General features: G+C 41.0%; 1 protein-coding gene across 1 annotated transcript; it reads left to right on the top strand.

The window, feature by feature from the left end:
- Nucleotides 1–1065: 1065 nt before the first annotated feature.
- On the top strand, nt 1066–21255 carry LOC137942801 (uncharacterized). The gene is made up of 4 exons (XM_068788538.1): nt 1066–1326; nt 2003–2144; nt 3673–3754; nt 20849–21255. Exons 1-4 carry the CDS (start codon nt 1092–1094, stop codon nt 20975–20977), a joined length of 588 nt encoding a protein of 195 aa, XP_068644639.1. The 5' UTR covers nt 1066–1091; the 3' UTR covers nt 20978–21255.
- Nucleotides 21256–22141: the final 886 nt, after the last annotated feature.

Here is a 22141-nt window from a genome sequence, read left to right as displayed (position 1 = left end):
TGTGGAAAATGATTAAGAAAAATGAAAACGGAATGGTCTTATTTCCATTCGGATGAAACGGGTAATAGAAGATGGGTAGAAATTATCGAATAAGGAGGAGGAAAGTGAAGCCTTGTCTCTAGGGGTGGCACCAAGCCAAATCGGCTCACAAACGGTTCGAGCTTGGCTCAATTCAATTTTTACTTGAGCTCGTTAAATATAACAAGTCCAACTCGAGATTTTCCAAGCTCAATTTATTAGCTCATGAACTGACTCGTTAGCATAGATTTTTTTTTACGAAAATACCCTTTACTCTAGTTGCTCTCATCAATTCTCTCTTTAGGTTGTTGATAGTTGCTCTTATTTACCTCAAACCTCAAAGATGATAATCGTTCAACCCTTTTGGGTCACTCAATATCTAATGTTGTTGTTTGCCAATGGAATAAATATTAAAGATGGAGATGTTTGCTCTTTCTTGTAGGTCTATTCAGTTGGTTATTATACATTAGTATTTTTCATTGCAAAGTCTTGGACTCCTTTGTGATACCTTGCAGTTCAATGGTACCAAGGTAATCACAATATTCTCTTTATTTATTTTTATAATTTTTATTTTATTTTTGAAGTTTTAAATGTAGGTTGAGCTCGAACTCGAGCTCAAACTCGGTTTAAATTTTTGGGCTCGAACTTATTCCAATTTTAGGCTTGAGGTCGAGTATGAGTTTTAAGTATTTAGATAAAACCAAACTCGAACATAAGTAGGTTCCGGTTTGACTCGGGTCCATATTACCCCTATTTGTCTCCTTGTCCAAAGAAAAAAACAAGGGGACTTCAATCTCCTTCTCCTCAATTTATAAAGGGCTATATTTATTAAATAACAAATGAATTTTGATCCATTTAATCCTATTTAAATCTAATCTAAAAACCTAATCCATCTGCTTCCTGAGTTCTGAGTTCTAATTGAAGGTTTTGGATCAGAATTGGTGTTGTCATACTGCTTGTTAACTAATCCTAATCTACTCCCTAACTGACGGAAATGCCTGTTTAAATAGTTTCAAATGATCCCGCCACTCGCAGGCCTCTCCTGGCGGTGAACAGATCACCTTCTCTTTGCAATGGACAGCGCCGGGAAGCGAACGAGACTGAAAAGGAAGCCCCTCGTCGACTGCACCAACTATGTGTCTTCGGTCAGGCCGACAGCAAAACTTCTTTCCAAGCCCTCGAAGCTCCTTTCCTCTGCGAAGTCACAGGAGCGTTCCCCAAACTACGAGACCAGCACCGGATCCAACGCTGGCCTAAACCCCGATAATGCTCTCATTTTGACCGATTTCCAGTCCAAATCTGTGAAAGGTCTCTGGTGAATTTCTTGTCTCTTTGTCTTTGTTTTGAAGGATTTCACAAAAACATCTCTTCATTTGGTTGTTTTTGGAAACGAATTTTAGGGAACTCGAGTTTTTTGGGATTCGTATGGATTTTAGTCTTGTTCCCCCCTTAGTTCGTTTAACCTCGTTTGATTATTGAAGTTCTCTGCCTCCGCATTTGTTCCGATTCTGCCGTGTACTTTTCGTGGATTTCTTTTCTCCCCGATTTTTTGTTGAAGTAGTATGGGAAGGGCTCCATATCATCGCTTATTGCATCTGGTTGCCTTAGGCACTTGAAATGGTGTGCCGCTGAAATTCTCTCTCTCTGTTTTTTTTTTATTCTGTTGTAGCTACTATTTTGTTTGAGAGCTTTGGTTTCCACTACTTACGTTCGTGAATCGTCTTCCATTCATGTAATACTGGGTATCATCATTTTTCTGACGCTTTGGTTCCCCTAGAAATGCTTTTAAACTGACTGTCTCCTCCGGTTTGCCTATGTCATTGTCGGAATGTAGTCTGCCAGTTGTTTTTTCAAAATAAATAGTTGAAATGTGTTGTCAGTCTGAATCAAGGACTGACATTGCTTTAAGTTTTCTGGAAGTGCCATGTTCAGTTGAATTTCGTATGTTCATAAACCTGATGGGTGGCCTTTTGGTCTGCCGTAGATGATGTTTGTGGAAAGGGTCCTGAGAATATTACAGGTGTAAATCGAGAGACTCAAGAGAAGAGGAGGAAAGATAAGGGGAAGGCCGTCATCGATTCAATCCCTTCAAGTTGCCCTCCAATTGGAAGGACTAAGAATTTCAGGTATGCAAGATCAGTCATCTTAATGATTCCTCTTTTGATGAAGAAGGTTGTTCCCGCAACTGTTTAACTTTGCTATTATCTGATAAATAAAGCTTTCATTTAGTTGAATTTGAAGCTTCTTGTTGTTTGTCTCTTTCTACAAAATAGTGTCTGCATTTAAATGTAGTGTCTATTTCTGCAAGTAGTCTCTGCATTTAAATATACGAGGTTCTGTCTAACTGGCTGTTGGTTCTACTCCACTTTATGAGACTGGTAGGCTTCAAGCTCAGCTAACGTATGTTATGATAGGTTAATATGATAAAAGGATTCTATATTTGGTCTTAAAGTTGTAATACGCTGAATGTTAAATTCTTCTCTGTGCTTGTTCTTAGATTAAATTGTTAATTATGGATTAGTTGTTTTGCCAAGCTTTCATAAAGAGGACATGTTGCAAAGCTGCTTGAATCGCTAAAAAGTAAAGATATGTCTTTTTGGACTAGAAACATTTCAAGTGCACACAATCTAGACCCACTATTTCAGCTCCATGAGTACTCAAGAGCTTTCCATTTCTTGTATCAATTTGCTGCTTTTCAGTGGGAAGGTATTAAAATTGCATGCTGTTCTTCTCTCATTTTAAAGCTAAAATTCATATACTAAGCTTCAAGCTGGTATTTCTGTTCTGATGTCATTATTCATGAGTTGTAGGATTTCATAAGACATGTGGCAAATGGGGTAGATTGATTTATTTGTTTCTTTTGAAATGTTGGGGTTAGATTCATAGTGTTTGAGATGAAGGATGTTGAGAGAATTGGCTACCTGAAGTTAGTGGAATTTAGTGGATTGGGCCTTTGGCTCAATGGTCACATGGGGTTTCTCTTGTAAGGCCATGGCTTCAAGTGTCACCAAGGGAAAAAGGTGTCAAGTGTGTGTAATCAACATTAAAAAAAAATGTTAATGGACTTTACTACCGGAAGCTAAAATACATGATGATGGTAGGCTAGGATGCATGATAATATTTTACTCAGTCTCAATCATTCTCATCATGGTACATGCTTTACTCTAGTAAAGATAGGATAATTAGTCAGCAAAGGACACTCTAATGCACTCCTTGATCTTAGAAATGTATAAATTAAGTGGAATAGTTTTAAATAGGGAATAGTCATTGTCAATCATCTAAGCGATGCTGAAGTGGATTCATAAATTGCACTGATAACCATAAATTGTCCTAAAATGTCTGATTTCAGCCCTGATAACTATAAGTTGTCCTAAAACCTATGCTAAAAATGCATTATTTATCAAGATATGGAAGAGCCAACAGATCTATTGGTAAATGTAGTGCCTAAAAAATTCTCAATGTCCCTTTACTTTGGAAAGAACTTCAGTTTCTGTCAAAATATTTATTGTTGACATCTTCTGCTTCTCAGCATCTTCCATGCTTAAAAGTTCATCTGTTATTTGGACTCTTTGTGACTTTAATTTCTTTCATTTTTGTTCCTTATGTACATGTTCATGGAAATGGTACTCATTATGTTCCTTGTGGGGCAAACAGTGGTAGAGTGGATAAACTGATGAAAAACAGTGAGGATGGCCTGCCCAAGGAGCACCATGTTTCTCCTCCAAAGAGAAAAAAAGTTAGTTTCAACTTGTACTCCTCTAATGTGTTCATCTGCAAAAATTTCAGTTGACATTTCCCCTTCTACACTAATCTTATTATTCTGCTCCAAGAAGTTCATATGTGCATAATATGTGGATATTTTCATTGTTGCTTTATCTGATTTTTTTGGTATTTTTCTTAAATACTAATAAAATCTGTAAAACCTGTACTATGAGTTTGTGGAACTAGATCAAGGGCCTTGGCTGGGTTTGGTTTTTAGTTAAAACCAAAAGTTTTGAAAACAGTAAGAGAAAAAAGATTGCAGCTTAATCTTCAATGGTTGACCAAGTTGATCTAGGTGGATTCACTTTGCTTTTTAAATAAGTGGCAAGCAGTGTTCTGAGAAAATTGGATATGTTAAATTGGGTTTTATCATCTGGTTATTGCGCCAAATTCATACCAGGTCCATCATTCACCCGTCTGCTTTATCTGGCCTGAAGGCTAAAGTTTACCATAGAAATTTGAAACCTTAAACTGTTTTTTATTATTTCTTTGTATTGTTCAAATTGTACTGGGTCCTAGTACAATGTAGCCTCTCAGGTATGCCCTTTCCCAGCAGACTACCAGATCATTTCCTGGCTTGACTGTACAACTCAGAATTGGAATGCTATGATGATGTGATGTATGATGTAGAACATGGCTTACTTGTGGAAGAAGAAAGTCATCCATGAAAATTGAAGATACATGAAAGAAGGAAAAAGAATCTATTATTGATAGTTTCTGTTTTAGTTAGTTGTTGAAATTCTTTTCCATCAAGTGGTTTTTGATTTAGTAAGTCACAATTCAATTGTAATTAGGAATTTTAGACCTTGGAAAGTTATACCAAAGTGATGTAGCCTATTTTGGTAAAGACATGTTAGTTTTAGAGTCTATAAACAAGGAGATACACTGTAACTCTGTAAATTTTAAAGATTAATACAAGTTTTTCTTTTTGGTTGTTGGAGTGCATCTTTTCTTCTTTCTTTTGCTAAAAATAGTTTCTTAGTGAAATTTTCTTTTGTGCTAGCTAGTGCTAGTCACAAAGCAGTACCTGAATATTCAAGTTCTTCCTTTGAAACTTGAAAACCAGGAATTTATTAGAGTTGAGAAGGTAGTGGTTGATTATCTAATATTGCAACCTTATTTATGAGATTTATTTATTTAATTTGGTAGCATTATCTGGTATCAGTTCTAGTGTGTGATCAAGGCTAGTGCCAAGAATCTTGATCCTAAAAATTCAGCATGGAGAGCGTGTCAAGATCAGATTCTAAGGTGGACATCACAAGCAAATTTGAGCAGATCATGACACAATTGTCACAATCCACTACAAATACTGCTATGAATATTGGAGTTGGCAATGTGGGATTAGGGGATTATGAAAAAGGTGACAATTTCATGGAAACTCCAGTCTAAGGACGTGCCTTTGTTGTAAGACCACGGAATCAGCACAGAAGACACCTCCAAGGTAATCCTTTACTTGCAACAATCGATGGGAGAGTGGAATCAAAATTGAGGTTCCTGAATTTAATGGGGGTTTGATGCTGAAGATTACCATGATTGGGTGACTACTGTTGAGCAAATTTTCCAGTTCAAAGAGATTCCACCTGATAAAAAAGTTACTTTGGTAGTTTTAAGGTTAAGGGGCCGAGCTGCTTCATGGTGGCAAGCCACAATGTACCACCGAAGTCCACTCCTTCAGCCTGGGATCACTACATGGCAAGAGATGAAGAGTTTCTACTTCAATTGTCATCAAGCCTTGTATGAAAGACTTCAGAAACTTACACAAGGTATGAAATCCATTTCCCAATACACTGAAGAGTTACTACGAATTGCTAGCAAAGGAATTGGTTGGGAGAAACTCAAGATCAATTGGTTTCTGGATTTGTGGCTGAAAAATTCTATCTATAGGAAATTACATATGCTCAACCTAACTTCTCTCTCGGAAGTATTCATGAAAGCTCAATGTGCTGAAGAAGATAAAAAGGCTTCACTCTTTTAGAACACCGAATTACTATTCTTCCTTTCTTCCATCTAACTCAATCATACCTCATCATTCTCGTCCTCAAATCCCACTTTGTTCCCTTCTACTCCAGCCCTTAGATTGGTCCAAGATAAGCTCAATGGTGTATGTTTTAAGTGTGAAAAGACATGTCAACACAAAGCATATTGTCCACAATTTAGGTAACAACTTCTAGTCCATGAAGATAGAAATGAATAGAAAGTTTTTATGTACTGAAGACTTAGCTTAAAAATAGAGATTGTTTGAAGGAAGAAAACAAAAAAAACAAAAAAAGGATTTCAGAACCCTACCTTGACGATCACTGAAATTACCCTTTTTTCCTCATTGATCAGAAGTTTATAAAGCAACATGGAGGCGAAAATGGAAACGTCAGACATTGAGGCTCAACAGCGACAAGAGGATAGGGGAAAATCGCCGGCGACGAAGGAAGATGGACCTTGGTGCATGGTGAAGGGAAGATCTGCAATTCGAAAAAGGAGCAGTAGAAGAGGCGAAGCATCGTGGGTTCACGGCGACACGGAAATCTCGATGAAGCAAACACAGGGCCAGGCAGTTCGTATAATGATAAGGAACGGGCAAAGACGATCTTATATCTCTATCCCACCTGCAGCAATCTCGGATTTTGCCCGCATTTTCGAAGATGGAGATTTCGTGAAATCCGCATCGATGAAATTTCGTTTACCTTCTCTGTACTCCGGAAGAAAGGTATTAGAGAGCTAAAAAATTTTCAGAGGAGAGGACTCAAAGTTATGGCACGCGTGTACTTACCGGAATTTCTCGGCGACTGTCAATGTTGGAAAGAGCTGCGAAGCTCGATACTAGTTCTCGGCGAGAAAATGTTTAAGATCTCTGCGACGAGAAAGGACACGATCAATCTACCTCCCCGAAATGATATTCACCACTTCCCCAACCCCCCCCCCCCCCCTCTTCGAATGTCCACTTCGAAAAACAAACCTCCTAAATCCTCTTTCTCTATATCACCCGAAAACCCCCACCAAAAAATCCCCCAAACTCCTGATAAGCTCCCGGTCATAAATCTACCCCCGGATCTTTTCGAAAAAGGAAAACAAAAACTCAGCACAAGCCTCATCGTGGAATCCCCCTCGGCGAGATGGAATAGCCTCAGACTTGCTCTCTGGTTTGGTGAATGTTTCTCTCTTCAACCAAAAATTGCGTGGATGGCACCCGGGAAGTGGCTGGTTACTACGAAATCGAGAGAGGAAACGGAAGAAATTCTAGGGAATAAGAAATGGCTACAAGAGGAGGAACTATTCGCGGCGGAGTGGGAAACAACTCCGGTAGGACAGGCTCTCGGCCAATGGGTTTCAATCCGTGGCCTACCTATCGAACTATGGACGAAGGAGGTACTCAGTAAGATTTTTACTTCTTTCGGAAAGATAATACAATGGTCGGAATCCACGGCAGATGGCTCCAAACTGGACGTTGCGATGGCCTTTGTCAACCCCAAATGTCATTGGAGAGAGACAGGCTACCAAAAACTGAGCTTCGGGGAAGATTTCGTATGGCTAGAAATGTCTTTCGGGGAGATCGGTGTACTGCGGCCACCGGACGCAAAAGAGAAACACTACGCCGGAGACTCCTGCCAGTGGGACTCCGAGACGAGAAGGGATTTTTTCGAGAAGCGCGTTGATCCCGGAAAAAGAGGTACGTCTGTCAGCTAAAATAAATTTGCTTTCTGATTCAAATTCTGAAAAAGGAGACTCTGCAGTCGAGGCATATAAAGTTATTTCGAAGTCCCAAAAAGCTACCGAGGGTAGCGTGTCTGGGATCTCTTCTGTGTTGCCCCTCACAGCACTCAACATATCACACACGGTCTCCGATGAGCAATGCACTCATTCCCTCCCCACTTTATTTCAAAATTTGAATCAAAACAAGGAAAAGGGTGTACGAAGTACAAATTCATTCTCGGAAATCGTGTCCCTTCAAAATCAAAAAATAAAAGGTCAGCGTATCCCCGAAAAAGAGCCTGGTTCAGAAATCGAGTCTGACTTTGCACGTCTCTCGGATAATACTGGTATTTCAACTTTCTCAAATTCCTAAAATACCCTCTCCCCTATCTCAGCGTCCTTCTTTTCATCCAGACCCAAGTTTACTCCTCGGCCCGAGATTACAGAAAGGACAAAACAAAAAGAGAAAATAATTTTGAACCTCGAGCCAAGAGCCTCTCATGCGCGTCAGCCCAAGGAACCAGTAATCGAATCGGGCTCTGCTGATTCAAGTTCAGAATTAGGAGAAAGTCACGAATCCGCCTTCCCCCCGACTTCTATCTCTCTCGGGGAATGGAATGAACATTCTCAAGGGGCTATTCTAAGTTTTTTTCAAGGATCAGACACGCAGAGAAAAGAAAGGTTGGTGATTTCCGCAGAATTATCAAGCACTCAAATGGAGACTGATCAGGCAGAATACCCAGGCCAAGGAAAACTCCCTAACATGGTTCCAAGCTCTCCCCCTCTACGGAATACTTTCCAGAGAAGTAGAGGAAATCTGGAAACTAATTTATCTCAGAGAGAAGCTACTAGCCTCGTGGTAAAAAAGAACATAGAACTGACTCCTTGTCCCATTGACAGAGCTGAGAGTATTGTAAAGGAACTTCGCATGGAGAATAAAAAATATGATGAAGAGACATAGAAAAATATGATGGAATTGGCACGCTTAATGGGCGTGATGTATCATGAACAGCTGAATGGGGACATTACGGCGTTGGGAGTTCAAGGCCAGGGTAGCAAATGATCTTGCTGTCTTGGAATGTCAGAGGGATTGGCTCTACCCGGAAGCGCGGCACGATATCAAGTTACCTATCTCAATTTAAGCCTTCTATTGTCATATTCCAAGAAACAAAGTGTCAAGACAGACGATATTGCCAAGGAACTTTGGGCGTGCCCCTCAATCAAGTGGGCATTGGTGAATGCTATTGGCCACTCCGGAGGTATCTTTGTTGCATGGAACACGACTAAGTTTGACTCTCTTAATATCATGGAAGGTCGTTTCTCTTTGGGTATACAGTTCAGAGATCTCTCAACTAACAGAATTTGGTGTGTGGGTGGAGTTTACGGTCCAACTAGTTACAGGGACCGTAGCCTACTCTGGGAGGAGCTTAGTACGCTTCTGGAGAATTGGAATTCCCCATGGCTCCTTGCAGGGGATTTCAATGCCATCAGATACTGTCATGAGAAGAGCCCCCCGGCTACCCGCATTACAGCCTCTATGCGAGACTTCTCAGACTTCATTGGGGGGAATGGTTTGGATGAGATTCCCTTATCCGGGAAGAATTACACATGGACAAACAGTCAACAGCAACCCGTATTATCTAAATTGGATCGGTTCTTGGCATGTAACAACTGGCTGCAGATGTTTGGAAATGTTACTGGAAGAGTTCTGAACAAGGTAGGCTCAGATCACTGGCCTATCTTGTTGACATCAGTGTTTGAAAAATGGGGGCCTTCGCCTTTCCGGTTTGAAAATTCTTGGTTAATGGAGGAAAATTTTGAGTCTCTTATTGATGGTTGGTGGGATGAGGGTCCAAGTCTTGGCAGAAGGGAGTGGGCATTCCCCCTAAAACTACGCTTCATTAAAGGAAAAATTAAGGAGTGGGCCACTAGTCGTCATACCTCTTTGATTGCTGAGAAGGCTTCCCTCATATCTCAGATTGCGGCTCTGGACGTGGTGGAGGAACAAAGGTACTTAACTTCTGATAAATTTTCGCTTCGAGTCTCTCTCAATTTTAAGCTCAGCACTATTCTGCACCAAGAGAAAGTTCGATGGAAGCAAAGAGCCAGATTCAAAAGGCTAAAAAAAGGAGATGCAAATACCAAATTTTTTCATGTCGTCGCTTCGGCAAAAAGGAGGTCCAATCGAATTACCTCATTATGCATTAATAATGAGGTAACGTCGTGTCAGATCTCAATAACTAACGAGCTGGTTAAGTTTTTTACAGAGTTATACTCGGAGGAGTGTACCAGCAAGCCGAAGCTTACACACATTCGCTTTTCTCGCATCTCCCCAACAGCGGCAGCACTAATTGAATCTCCTTTTTCTTCGGCTGAAATTGAGCGGGCGGTCCTGGGCATGGAGAGTGACAGGGCACCTGGCCCAGATGGTTTTAATGGGGACTTTCTGAAAAAGTTTTGGGCTCGTCTGAAGGAAGATATAAGTGCTATGATCCACAGCTTCTTCAGAAACGGCATCACATACCGCAGCATTGGCGCGTCATTTATCACATTGGTGCCGAAAAAAGCAAGTGTTGAAAAACCTGAGGATTTTCGCCCCATCAGTCTGGTTACGAGTGCATATAAAATCATTGCAAGAATATTAGCACATCGTTTAAAGGCAGTGCTGCCCATCGTCATTCACAGAGGTCAAGGCGCTTTCCTAAAGGGGAGAGAGATTCTGGATTCCACAATGGCTGCACACGAGCTTATGGATCATTTCAGGCATAATCAGGACCCAAGAATCGCCCTAAAGCTCGATCTTGAAAAAGCTTTTGATCGAGTAAATTGGATCTTGCTTGATGAAATAATGGAAAAAATGGGATTCAGTGAAAGATGGCGATTTTGGATTCGGAATTGTGTGGGTTCAGCTTCATATTCCCTTCTACTCAATGGCTCGGTATGTGGATACTTTAAAGGAACCAGGGGTATTCGACAAGGGGACCCTCTTTCCCCGCTCCTATTCAACATAGTAGCAGAATTCCTGTCTGCTATGTTCTATTCAGCGGTCGACCTTGGATGGCTACCTCCAACAAGTCTGCACCGGGCTTTTAATATTCCGATTCTTCAGTATGCAGACAATACTATTATTTTTGGAGTCGGGGATATGCACAATGTTAGGAGGATAAAGACAGTATTGGGTCTTTTTGAAATAGCAACTGGGCAAAAAGTTAATTAGGGGAAAACCATCTCTCATAGGATTTAATGTGGACCAGGAGAACCTTGCAGAGATGGCAAGTTCATTTGGTTGCTCTACTACTGCACTACCTGCAAAATATCTTGGTCTCCCTCTCTTTCATGGGCGAATTTCTCAGAACTTATGGAACCCGGTGGTGGAAAAAATTGAAGCTCGGTTAGCAACTTGGAAGGGGCAGCTCCTCAGCAAAGAAGGTAGATTGATACTCCTCAAGTCATGTATTGCTGGCATCCCAAACTATGCGCTATCCTTTATGCCCTGCCTGTCATCGGTATGCAAAACCATGGATAAATTGAAAAGAAGATTCATTTGGAGAGGTTCGAGTGATTCCTTTAAATATCACTTGGTTAGATGGGATGAAGTTTGTTTGCCTAAGAAATTAGGTGGACTTGGGATTCGAAAATCAAAAGAACTGAACAAAGCCTTGCTTCTTAAGTGGATATGGAAGTTTAACACAAATTCATCAAACCTTTGGAAGGATATGGTTCGTACCAAGTTAGATTGGAATTCTTTATGGTGGATGTCAGGGGGAAATCGGAGAAGGCTATCATCAATTTGGAGATCTCTTCATTTACTTCTTCCAGATTTCTCCTCAGCTTGTAGATTCTTTGTGGGCAACGGCAAGTCTCTTAAATTTTGGGACGATTGGTGGACAGGACAGGAACCATTGAGAAACTCTTTTAGCAGTCTATTTCTTATCTCCACTCAAAGGGAGATAACAGTGGCAGATGCTTTCGAGGGAGGTGTTTTGAGTCTCCATCCCAGAAGGGGTCTTTCTGATGTAGAAGCAATGGAAGCAAGCCGTTTATTGGATTCTTTGAACCATGCCAGGATGAGGCCTTCTAATGCAGACAAGTTCATATGGTGGCCTGACAAAAGCGGCAAATTCTTAGTTGCATCTGCATACAGACACATTAATGGTTGGGACTCAACGCAGAGTGAGCTTGATATTTACTTTGTGTGGCGTCTTTGTTGCCCTCCAAAGGTAAAATTCTTCATGTGGAGTGCTTGCCAAAATAAGATCCTTACAACGGATGTGCTTCGAAGAAGGGGTCACCCCTCAATAGACTTGCTATGTCCTCTTTGTAACATTGAAGAAGAATCTGCCAGCCATACCCTGTTATTATGCCCGTATTCTTGGAAGGTTTGGTCCTCTATCTTTTGCAATTTCAATTTGCAAATATGTATCTCTGCTGATCTGTTCAGTTTTAGCAAAGTCAATCTATGGTTATCCCCTTCCTGGGCTCGGTAAAATGATGCTATCGGCATGTGTCAGTTTTGTGCCATGGGAGATTTGGAATGAACGGAATAGGAGGCGGTTCGAGGTTAAATTTGAATCTGAGAAAAATATAGCGGACAAAGTGATGGGCCAAATATCCACCTGACTCTTGACAAAAAAACCGTTTTGTTCTTTTAAGGGCACTTCTATTCGTGAAAACTGGAGGAATCTAGCAAGGATGCATTTGGGGACCAAGATTCAAGTTATGAAAGAGTGGGCGCCCCCGGAGGTGGGATACTTAAAATTGAATTTTGACGGTTTTTCTCTCGATAATCCGGGGATCGCAGGTTTCAGAGGTGTAATTTCAGACTCATTTGGCAATCAGTGGTTTTCTTATGCGGGTCCATTAGGCATCTCCTACTCAACGTCTGCAGAGCTTCATGGTCTTCTCAACGGGCTCCAGATTTTCAAAGATAAATGTAGTCCCCCAATTCACATTGAAGGGGATTCCAAGGTAGTCATTGGATGGGGCCGTGGCACTTCATTTCCGCCATGGAGGCATTGGGAAATTTTCCAGGAGATTTTAGAGATTACCTCACTATTTTCTTGTATTTGGTCTCACACTTCGAGATCTGCAAATTCGGCAGCAGATGTGCTTGCCAAACAGGGAGCATCTCTTCAACATCTTGTTGTTATGGATCTGCTCCCTATCTCTTTGTAATTTTTTGTTTTTTAATGGATAATATCTTTATCAAAAAAAAAAAAAAAAAGAGAATGTTTGAATGAAGAAGAAGAAGTTAGTGGTGGTATTACCTTTGGGGCTGAAGACCATGATCCTCAGTTATCTTTAGTGAATAGGTCTCTTCATACTCCTAAGAAGGATGAAGAAAATTGGTTACGCCACAACGTCTTTACCACTTGTTCTCTTGGAGGTCGCATGGCCAATTGATTATTGATTTGGGGAGTTGTGACATTATCATCTCTCAAAGTGTTGGTTACCAAGCTCAATTTGAATTCAAAAGTTCATCCTTAACCTTACAAGCTTGCATAACTGAATACTTTTAATAAGTTATCAGATTCAAAAAGGTGTTTTGTTACTTTTGGCATTGGAGTCAAGTATAAGGACAACATTCGATGTGATGTTGTTTCCATGGATGTATGCTACCTTTAATTGGAAGACTATGACAATATGATAGAGTGGTAATACATAATGGCAAAAGAATCACTTTCTCCTTGCCTGTCAACAGGGAGAAACTCACTCTATTGCCTATGAAGAGGTCAAAGGATGATGAAAAGTTTAAAGCTATTCTATACCTCTCTTGAACAAACTTTGAGAAAGAATTTGATGAAGAAAAGAAGGTTTCAGTCTTATTTCTACAAGCCAACACAATGGGCAGCAAGCTGAAATGGAGTTATGGTAATTATACCTTCAATGTCACACATTTATCACCATATTATAACAAACATGAAGCTAAAACCAATAACTGGAGGTCGAGTTCTTTTGAAGAGGGAATGAATGATGTAGTACATGGTTCAATTGTGGAAGAAGAAAATCATCTAGAAAATTTAAAGATATATAAAAGAAGGAAGAAAAGGAAAGAAGAAGGCAGAAGTACAGTTGTTTCGGTTTTTGGAAAGTTATTATTCTAGGAAAGTACTCTATTTTTGTGCTTTTATATAGGGAAATTCAGCATATTTCTACTTCTATTAGTTTTCTAGTTTAGTAAGTCCAATTAGAAGAGTTTATTTGGGAAAGTGTTTGATTAGCAGTTTACTTTATTAGTAGTCAATTTAGGAAAGTCATAAAGTGTTTATTGTTGGTAATTTTCACTTTAGTTCGTTGCTGGAATTTTTTTCCATTACATGGTTTGCAATTTAGTAGGTCAGAATTCAATTGTAATTGGGAAGTTTAGTCCTAAGAAATTCTAGCAAAGTGATGTGGCCTATTTTGGCAAGGACATGGTACTTTAAGAGTCTATATGGAGACATATAGTAACTTTCATAAGTTTTGAAGATCATTAAGAGTTTTTATTTTTGGTTGTTAGAGCACCATTGTTTCTTCATTTTTTTGCTAAGAATAGTTTCTTAGTGAATTTCTCTTGTGCTAGATACTGCTAGTTACAAAATAGCAACTAAATATTCATGTTCTTCCCTTGGAACTTGAAAACCAGGAATTTCCTGGACTTGAGAAGATAGTGGTTGGGTATCTTATATTCTACTGCTAGTTACAAAATAGCAACTGAATATTCAAGTTCTTTCCTTGGCACTTGAAAACCAAGAATTTCCTAGACTTGAGAAGATAGTGGTTGGGTGTCTTATATTCTAGCTTTATCTATCTGCTTTATTTCTATAATTTGGCAGTGATAGTCTGTAATTACACTTGGAAGAAAATGTTATAATTTTTTTTCTGGCGAAAAAAAAATAGTTGTACATGAATGAATTAGAGATGCATTAGAATAACTTAATATAGGAGAAAACGAAAGAAAATCATTTGAGATGCATTTGGAGGTAATTTAGGTAGCCTAGTGAAAAGGTATAGATGCCTTCCGAGGATCTTCAAGGATGTATTAAAGGCCAGGTGAGATAGATGAACGTTGTGAGAAGACTTGAAGAAAGTGAGCCCAACAATGAGATCTGGTAATGATAGGTTACAATTCAGGAAAAAGATTCCTCTAGGCAACTTGCTCAACTGGACAAGAGCTTGGCGATGAAGAGGATCTGGAACTATTTTTCCTCTCCTCAACCATAGCCTGATTTATAGATAATTATCTTGAAATTTTCATTTAGTTCCCTAAATTTCATTCCTTTGAAAGGTAAAACAGGACTTGAGCATGGATGGCAGTTCCTTTCGTGTGTGGATTAAATCAGGGTGACCATATAATTGTACAATCACAAAAGATCATTAGGGGAAGGTAAGCTGGGATTCAGAACTATTCCTATTTGGTTTTAGTAGATTCCTGATTATCTTTGAGTACTGCAAAGAGATGCAATTATTTGTACTTTTTCCTATAAATTAAAAAAGAAATAGCCTAGATTCAGCTCAGTCTGGCTATAACTGCTTTCTTGTGTTCTCAAGTTTTTCAATACTAAGATTGTCTATGATTTTCACTTATAAATATCAAATGTTGCATGCCTCGCATGCCATTAAGGTGGACAAAATAATGGCTTCCCAAATCTAGGGCTGTAACTCTTGTATCTATTATCCGAAGTCATTTCTCCTTCTCTCCCAAAGATGGGCTGAACCATGTCTATCTTTTGTTGTCAATGGTCCCTTAGATTTTGTGGAAGGAGACAAACTAGCGAGTGTTTTCTAAGTGTCCTGATTTATTTTTGATTGAGTAGCTCGTGCCTACCTGCACACATTGACTGGGATTGATGAGGAAGTTTCAGCAAATTCCAGGTGTTGTCTGATGGAAATTGAAGGATGAGATTGCATACCTGTTGCTGTAAGGTGGTTTGCCTGCTAAACTGCGAGGGTCTAGTTCTTCCCCAAGCTAAGTCTTCTCTCTGTCTTCCCCTCTGGCCATCCCCCTCTTTTAGTCCCTTTGCTTGTGTGGCTTTCAACTAACTATCCTTGGGAGTATAGTACTGGTGCTGCTCGGTGGTCCCAAGGTCCCTTCCAAACCCCCCTTTGCTGCTGTAATCCCCTTTTTGCCCTTTCTGCTATATACACGGGTTATCATGGGCCTAACATTACCTTCCCTTTTGAGAGCCACCTTGTCCTCAAGGTGAAAGGAAGGGAATCGGGAATGGCTAACATCATAAGGTTCCCAGGTTGCTTCAAAGTCTGGAAGGTTTTGCCATTGGACCAATACCTCAAGGGGTCGCCTTGGAAGTTGGCGAGTATTAAGGACATTGGCTGGCTGGACAGAGAGGTTTAGGCAGAGAGAGTGAGGTCATCGGTGAGGCAAGCAGGCAATGGCTGGGAGGATGGTGGGGCAGTGGTGGATTTCTTCAGCTGGCTGACATGGAAAACTGGATTTGGATTTTGGCGCAGGCGGTAGATCTAACCTGTAGGTGATTGCACCAATCCTTTCCAGCACTTGTTAGGTCCATAAAAATGTGGACTGAACTTTTCATTGGGTTTGCTAGCCCGGGAATCGAGTCGATAGGGTTGGAGCTTGAGTTAGACATGGTCACCTTTCTGAAATTGAACCGCTTGGTGGTGGCGGTCAGCATATGACTTCATGTTGCATTGGGCCTTTGCAAGATTGGTTTTTAAGTTCTAACAGGATGTTATTGCGCTCGTATAGCTGTTGGTTGACTTCATCCATGGGTGAGGAGGAATTGGAGAACTTCAGGAGGGAGGGGGGATCTCTCCCGTAAAGGGCCTTGAATGGTGTGATCCCTGCTGCCCCATGACAGGTGGTATTATACCAGAATTCTTCCCAAGTGATCCACTTGGGCCAGGATGTAGGATGGTCACCAACAAAACATTGAAGGTAGGTTGTCAAACATTGGTTCACTACTTTGGTCTAGTTATTTGTCTACGGATGATAGGTTGAGCTCATATGAAGTTCGGTATCAAAGAGCATAAAGAGTTCCTTTCAGAAGTGGTTGATGAAAACCTTGTCCGCTGTCAGAAACGATGGATCATTGGAATCCATGTAATCGAATGATTTCCTTGAGAAAGAGGACATCAACTTGTTTGGCAGTATAGGGGTGATTGAGGAGGAAGTGGCCGTACTTAGACAACTTGTCCACCACTACCAAAATAGTGTCGAAGTTGTGAGCTTTTAAAGCCCATCGAAGAAGTCGAGGGAGATGTCTTCCCATACTTGGTGAGGAATAGGAAGGAAGTGGTTGGAGTAACCTTGTTGGAGTGCACTTGTTTCTTTGGCAAATTTCGCAAGATCCCACAAACTGCTGGACATCTCTCTTAAGACTAGTCCAATGTAGCACACCGACAAGCTTCTTATAGGTACAGAGGTACCCTAATTGGCCACTTGAAGGGGTGGAATGAAATTCCTTGAGTAGGTGTGGAATGCATGCTGAAGGAAGGAGCACTAGGTGGTTCTTGAATTTGAAGAAGCTGTTAACGAGATTGTATTGAGAGTGGCTAGGGGGGTTGTCCAGCAAGTCCTGATGGATTTGTCGAAGGCAAGTCTGTTATCGCGGCTCGGTTTATACTGAATCTCGAAGTCAAAGCCCATGAGATGATCCACTTTTGTTGTTTGTTAGCCATCAACTCTTGCTCCCGCAGAAAATGCAAACTTTGTTGGTCACTTTGATGATAAAATGCCACCCCATGAGATAATGTCTCCATTTCTAGACGACCAAAACCATGGCCATGAGCTCCCTTTCATATACTGATTTTAATCGTTCTCTCTCTGATTGGGATTGGTTGAAGTAGGCGATGGCTCTTCCTTCTTGCATGAGGATTGCCTCGATTCCTTTTTCGGAGGCATTGGTCTCTAGAGTAAATGTCTTGAGAAGTCTGACATGGCTAGAAAAGGGACAGTGGTCATTGCTGTTTTTAACTGGTCAAACACTGCTTGTGCTTCCTTTTCCCATAAGAAGGAGTCTTTCCTGAGTAGTCGGGTGAGAGGTGTCTCAATTTTCCCGTAACCTTTCCACAAATTGGCAGTAATAACCTGTGAGGCCGAAGAATCCTCATAAGCCTTTTACATCTGAGGTGTTTCCCCTTGGAGCATGTCGTCCACCTTGGAAGGATCAACAGAGACCCCATTGTCGGAGATCAGGTGACCTAGATAGTCAAGTTGTTGCTTGCCAAAAGAACATTTCTTACAGTTAAGTACTAGGTGGTTGTCACCTAGTATCTGGAGTGTCACCTTCAAATGGATCAAGTGTTTAGCAAGATCAGAACTTTAAATGAGAATATCATCAAAGAAAACAAGGATGAACTTACAGAGGTATGACTGAAAATCTGATTCATCAGTGCTTGGAATGTATAGGGAGCATTGGTGAGGCCGAATGACATAACCAAAAGTCCATACTGCCCTTCATGTGTTCGGGAGGCCGTTTTGTGGGTGTCCTCCGCCTTCACCCGGATTTGGTGGTTCCCTGATTTGAGGTCCAACTTGATGAATGCCTTGGCACCTCCTAATTCATCCAACAACTCCTCAATTGTTGGGATGGGGAATTTGTTGGGAATTGTGACCACGTTGAGAGCTTTGTAATTGACACAAAACCACCATCCCCCGTCTTTCTTACAGACCAATAGAACTGGACAGGAAAAGGGGCTGGTACTGGGTTTTATTATTCCAACTGATAGCATTTCCTTCACGATTTGCTCTATTTTGGTTTTTGATAAAGCGGGTATCTGTACGGTCGGATACATGGAGGCTGGTTGTGTCTATAAGGGGATGGAATTGGTTATAAGGTCGAATAGGAGGCAGCTCTATCAGTGGCTTGAATACGTTGGGAAGCTCAGTGAGGAGGCTGATAATCTCTGAAGAAGTCTCTTTCGGTGGGTTTGCTCCTAGCTGCAGTATGCCATTATTTTTCAATAGACGCCCATGTCCCTCCTATGCCATAATTTTGGTCATGACCTTCAAGGAGACTTCGACTGTGGTCAAAGAAGGCTCTCCTTGAAATTGAACCTTCCTTCTGTTGACTTTGAACTTCATGGAGAGGTTTCTCCAATTCAGGCAAACATCACCTAAGAGTTGAAGCCACATCACGCCTAGTACTACCTCGACACTTTCCATGGTGAATAAGTAGAAATGTTGCTTAATTCCCATTCCTTGGAGGGTCAGGGTAGAAGCCATCGCTATGGATACAATACCCATCCGCCACTGTTATGGTGAAGGTTTGGTTTCGTATCAATGGGAGGCCCAACTCATAGACTAGGGAAGTGCCGACGAAGTTGTGTGAGGTGCCGCTATCGATAAGGACGACCACTTGCCTCTCACCGATGGAACCTTACAGTTTCAGTGTGTTGCTAGTGGTGGCATAGACATCGTGATGAGCTGCTGATTGGTGTGGTCGTCCTTGGTTGTAAGCGGAACCCTAGTGTCCGTTGTCATCTTTATTGTCCACGGCGAGAAGCATCACGCTCATCTATCACGAATGACAATGATGACTAGAGTGGTGATTGGTATTGTCATGGTGGTGCCGTTGTGGGGAGGGGGGTTGCAGGACCTTGCCTGGTTCATCGTTGGGGGTGATCTAGGATGACGTTGTGTTGATCGTCTCGGTGCCAGGTCTTGACCCTACAAATCTGGCCCCATGCCACTTTCTCTCGCCCGATCCAAGACTGAGCTGCGTTCGTCAATCCAGTGAGCCGCCTCTATGAGTTCGATGAGCGAGTTTGGCTGCTTGACTCTCTACTTGGCTTGGACTACCTCTTTTAGGCCTATGATAAACACCCCAATCAAGACGTCATCAGATGCATCCACCAAAGGCTTCGAGAGAAGTTCGAAGCATTCCCTGTACTTGGTCACAAAGCCATCCTGTCGGAGAGAGAAGGACTTTGCAGAGGGTGCCCATTTGCGACGGCTTGAATCGATAAAGGACGGCTACCCAGCTTGCCATTGGGGTTCTGTGTTCCATCATTTGGAACTAGTTTAGAGCTCTGCCCTCCAAGTAAATGACCGCTGCCTGAATCCGGTCGTCTTCCTCAATCCTGTTCACGGAGAATTACCGTTCCACGCGATACAACCATACATAGGGATCTTCCCTTGTGAAAATCGGTAAGTCAAGCTTTTGCATTTTCTTCTTTGCGATTTCCAACCCTGGGATGCCATTCGAGATGTTGCCACTGGCTTGATTAGCCGAAAATTCACTCGCCTCAGATTTTCCCTGTGCACCTCCTCGCATTCCTTTAATTTCCATGAATAGCTCTCGGATAGCTATCATATCCGACTTCAGCTCCTCTACTCCGTTTTTCAGCCTTGAGATTTCCTTCTCCATGGATTGCACTCTTCCATCCATTTTCGTCTTCACCATGCCCAAGTTCGTCCCACTTTGATACCAGGATGATGAAACCGAAGGATGAGATTGCATACATGTTGCTGTAAGGTAGTTTGCCTACTAAATTTTGAGGGTCTAGCTCCTCATCTTGTCTCTGTCTTCCCCCTCTTTTATTCCCTTTGCCTGTGCGTCCAGGACAGTACTACTGCTGCTCGGTGGTCCCAGCTCAGTGGGTCTCAAGGTTCCTTCCAAACTCCCCTTTGGGGGTGTAATTCCATTTTTGCCTGCCCTTTCTGCTATATACTCGGATTATCATGGGCCTAACATTGTCCTACGTGGAGGCTCAGTCTCGTATGATGGCATACCTTGTTGTCACCATGTTGCGGTGATGCATTGGCTCCCTGCTCTCTTGGGCTCCATCACGCTTAACATTATGGCAGCTCCTTTGTTATTCTTGGGCTGGTTAGCTGTCGGGTAATGCTGTGTAACTCAAATGGTGAAGTGATGTTCACCTATGCTGGTCCTAGTGGGGTGGTTGACTCTAAAGAAGCAGATATTAGATAATTCCTCAGAAGGCTAAATATTTTCAAGCAACATTTTCAAATCTCACCAACTTACTGTTGAAGGCAGTTCTTATCTAGTTATTGGGTGGTGCAAGCAGTCTGATGACACTGTTTTCAACCAGATATTGGATATTTCTTATTGTACTTCTGTTAGGGCAGCTAATGATTTAGCGGCTAGTCAAAAGAGGGGAGTTTTTCTAGCCAAAAGCAGTTTTACTGTCTTCTGTCTTTTGATGAAATTTCCCACTCTGAAAGAAAAAACAGGCAAAACACCTAAATGATCTTGGAATTTGTCTTTTATTGATATTCTTGGAGGTCTGTTTACAGCATTTTACAGACAACCAAAGCTTCAATTCGTTTGATTTGACTTGGTTTGCTTCTTGTTACTGTAGCTCTTGTAATATTATCGTTTGAACTTTTAAAGCTTTTGTTGATCTCATGGTGACTATCAATGTTAAGTGAGGCATTACTAAGCTTAATATAACTGTGCAGAAACGTCGTTATTCAGTGGGGGAGTACATATTGCCTCAGGACTTTATTGACAAACAGAGAGCCTACTTTGCAGAGATCGATGCATTTGAACTGGCAGAGGAAGACGTTTCACTCAGTGAACTGGAATAAATTTTTGCACCAGATGTGAAGGCGATAGGTTTGTCTGACTGTCTTTACCGTAACCATTGAAGCTTAACTGGGGCATTTTTGTTTGAACCCATTTAGTAGAAAACCCAATCTAAAATGTATATTCGAGTCACATAACTGGAATTGTACATTTGAGGTGTAGTCTAATTTGTAAATATAGATATTTCCATGTTGCCATGAGTGCGGCAATGAGAGCCTTGAGCAATATGGTTGGGTTGTATTTTCTTCTTCTTTACCATTGTTTGTATTTGTTGTTGAAGCTTGAGACTCATGCAAGGGATGCCTCTATTGATATCAACATTTCTCTTAAAAAAACAAAGAGTAGAAATGAACTTAATTGACAAGTACATAAGAATATGAAATAAATAAGTAAATAAGTAATTAATTACCTTTTCTTCAACTTACAATAATTCCATTTATCATGGTGTGTTAGCTCATTACAATCATGATATAACCTTTTGATTCGAGAAGCCTTTTCCAATGCCTTCTCTTTACCTCTTAAATTTCATGCCACTACCTTTTGTTTTTGAAATCTCAAGAGGATGGATTGAAGGATTACCTTTACTATTCTCTTTTCCAAATTCATTTTCCACTTCTTTAGGTAATTGGAAGTCAAGTAATTGTTGGTGAAAAGCAAGTATTTTCTCTTTTGCCAATGCATATGCTTCATAGAACAATTTGTTATACATAAGCAAGCAGCCCAAATAAGTCCCAACTCTCTCCTTATATTAGGTGTTAAGGGCACTACGTCACCTCGAAGTTCACAACCATTATGATCCAAATTAACAGTTATACTTTGTATCCATCTCTTCATGATGTAATGTTGAGGAAGTTGATCAAGGGATCATATGAAACAGATGTCGAATATATGAAACAAGGGAAACCTTTGAGACCATTCTTTTGAGGAAGATCCCACCCCAAGATATTTACCCAATGTATTGTTGAATTTCCCTCCCTTCGTGAACTAAAGTTCAAACTCTTTTTTAATTCTTTTTTAAACTTTAAAAATATGGACCTTATGTATGTATACCTATGGTATTTGTTTCTCAACATTGAATTGGGTAATCATTTGAGGCTTGGTATATGATGTGTCATGATCGGTCTTCTTCACTTGCTACCTTTGTTTCCTTATGGTTGCTTCATAGT

The sequence above is a fragment of the Aristolochia californica genome, unplaced genomic scaffold (genome assembly GCF_029961685.1).
Source record: "Aristolochia californica isolate CCGP_79_NKW_82.1479 unplaced genomic scaffold, dmAriCali1.0.hap1 SCAF_10, whole genome shotgun sequence".
NCBI lineage: Eukaryota > Viridiplantae > Streptophyta > Magnoliopsida > Piperales > Aristolochiaceae > Aristolochia > Aristolochia californica.
This window is presented reverse-complemented; position numbering and strand designations above follow the sequence as displayed.

Coding starts and splice junctions, on each gene's coding strand:
- LOC137942801 (XM_068788538.1), top strand. CDS start 1,092: ATGGACAGCGCCGGGAAGCGAACGAGACTGAAAAGGAAGCCCCTCGTC. Junction 1,327..2,002: donor CCAGTCCAAATCTGTGAAAG/GTCTCTGGTGAA, acceptor GGTCTGCCGTAG/ATGATGTTTGTGGAAAGGGT. Junction 3,755..20,848: donor CTCCTCCAAAGAGAAAAAAA/GTTAGTTTCAAC, acceptor ATAACTGTGCAG/AAACGTCGTTATTCAGTGGG.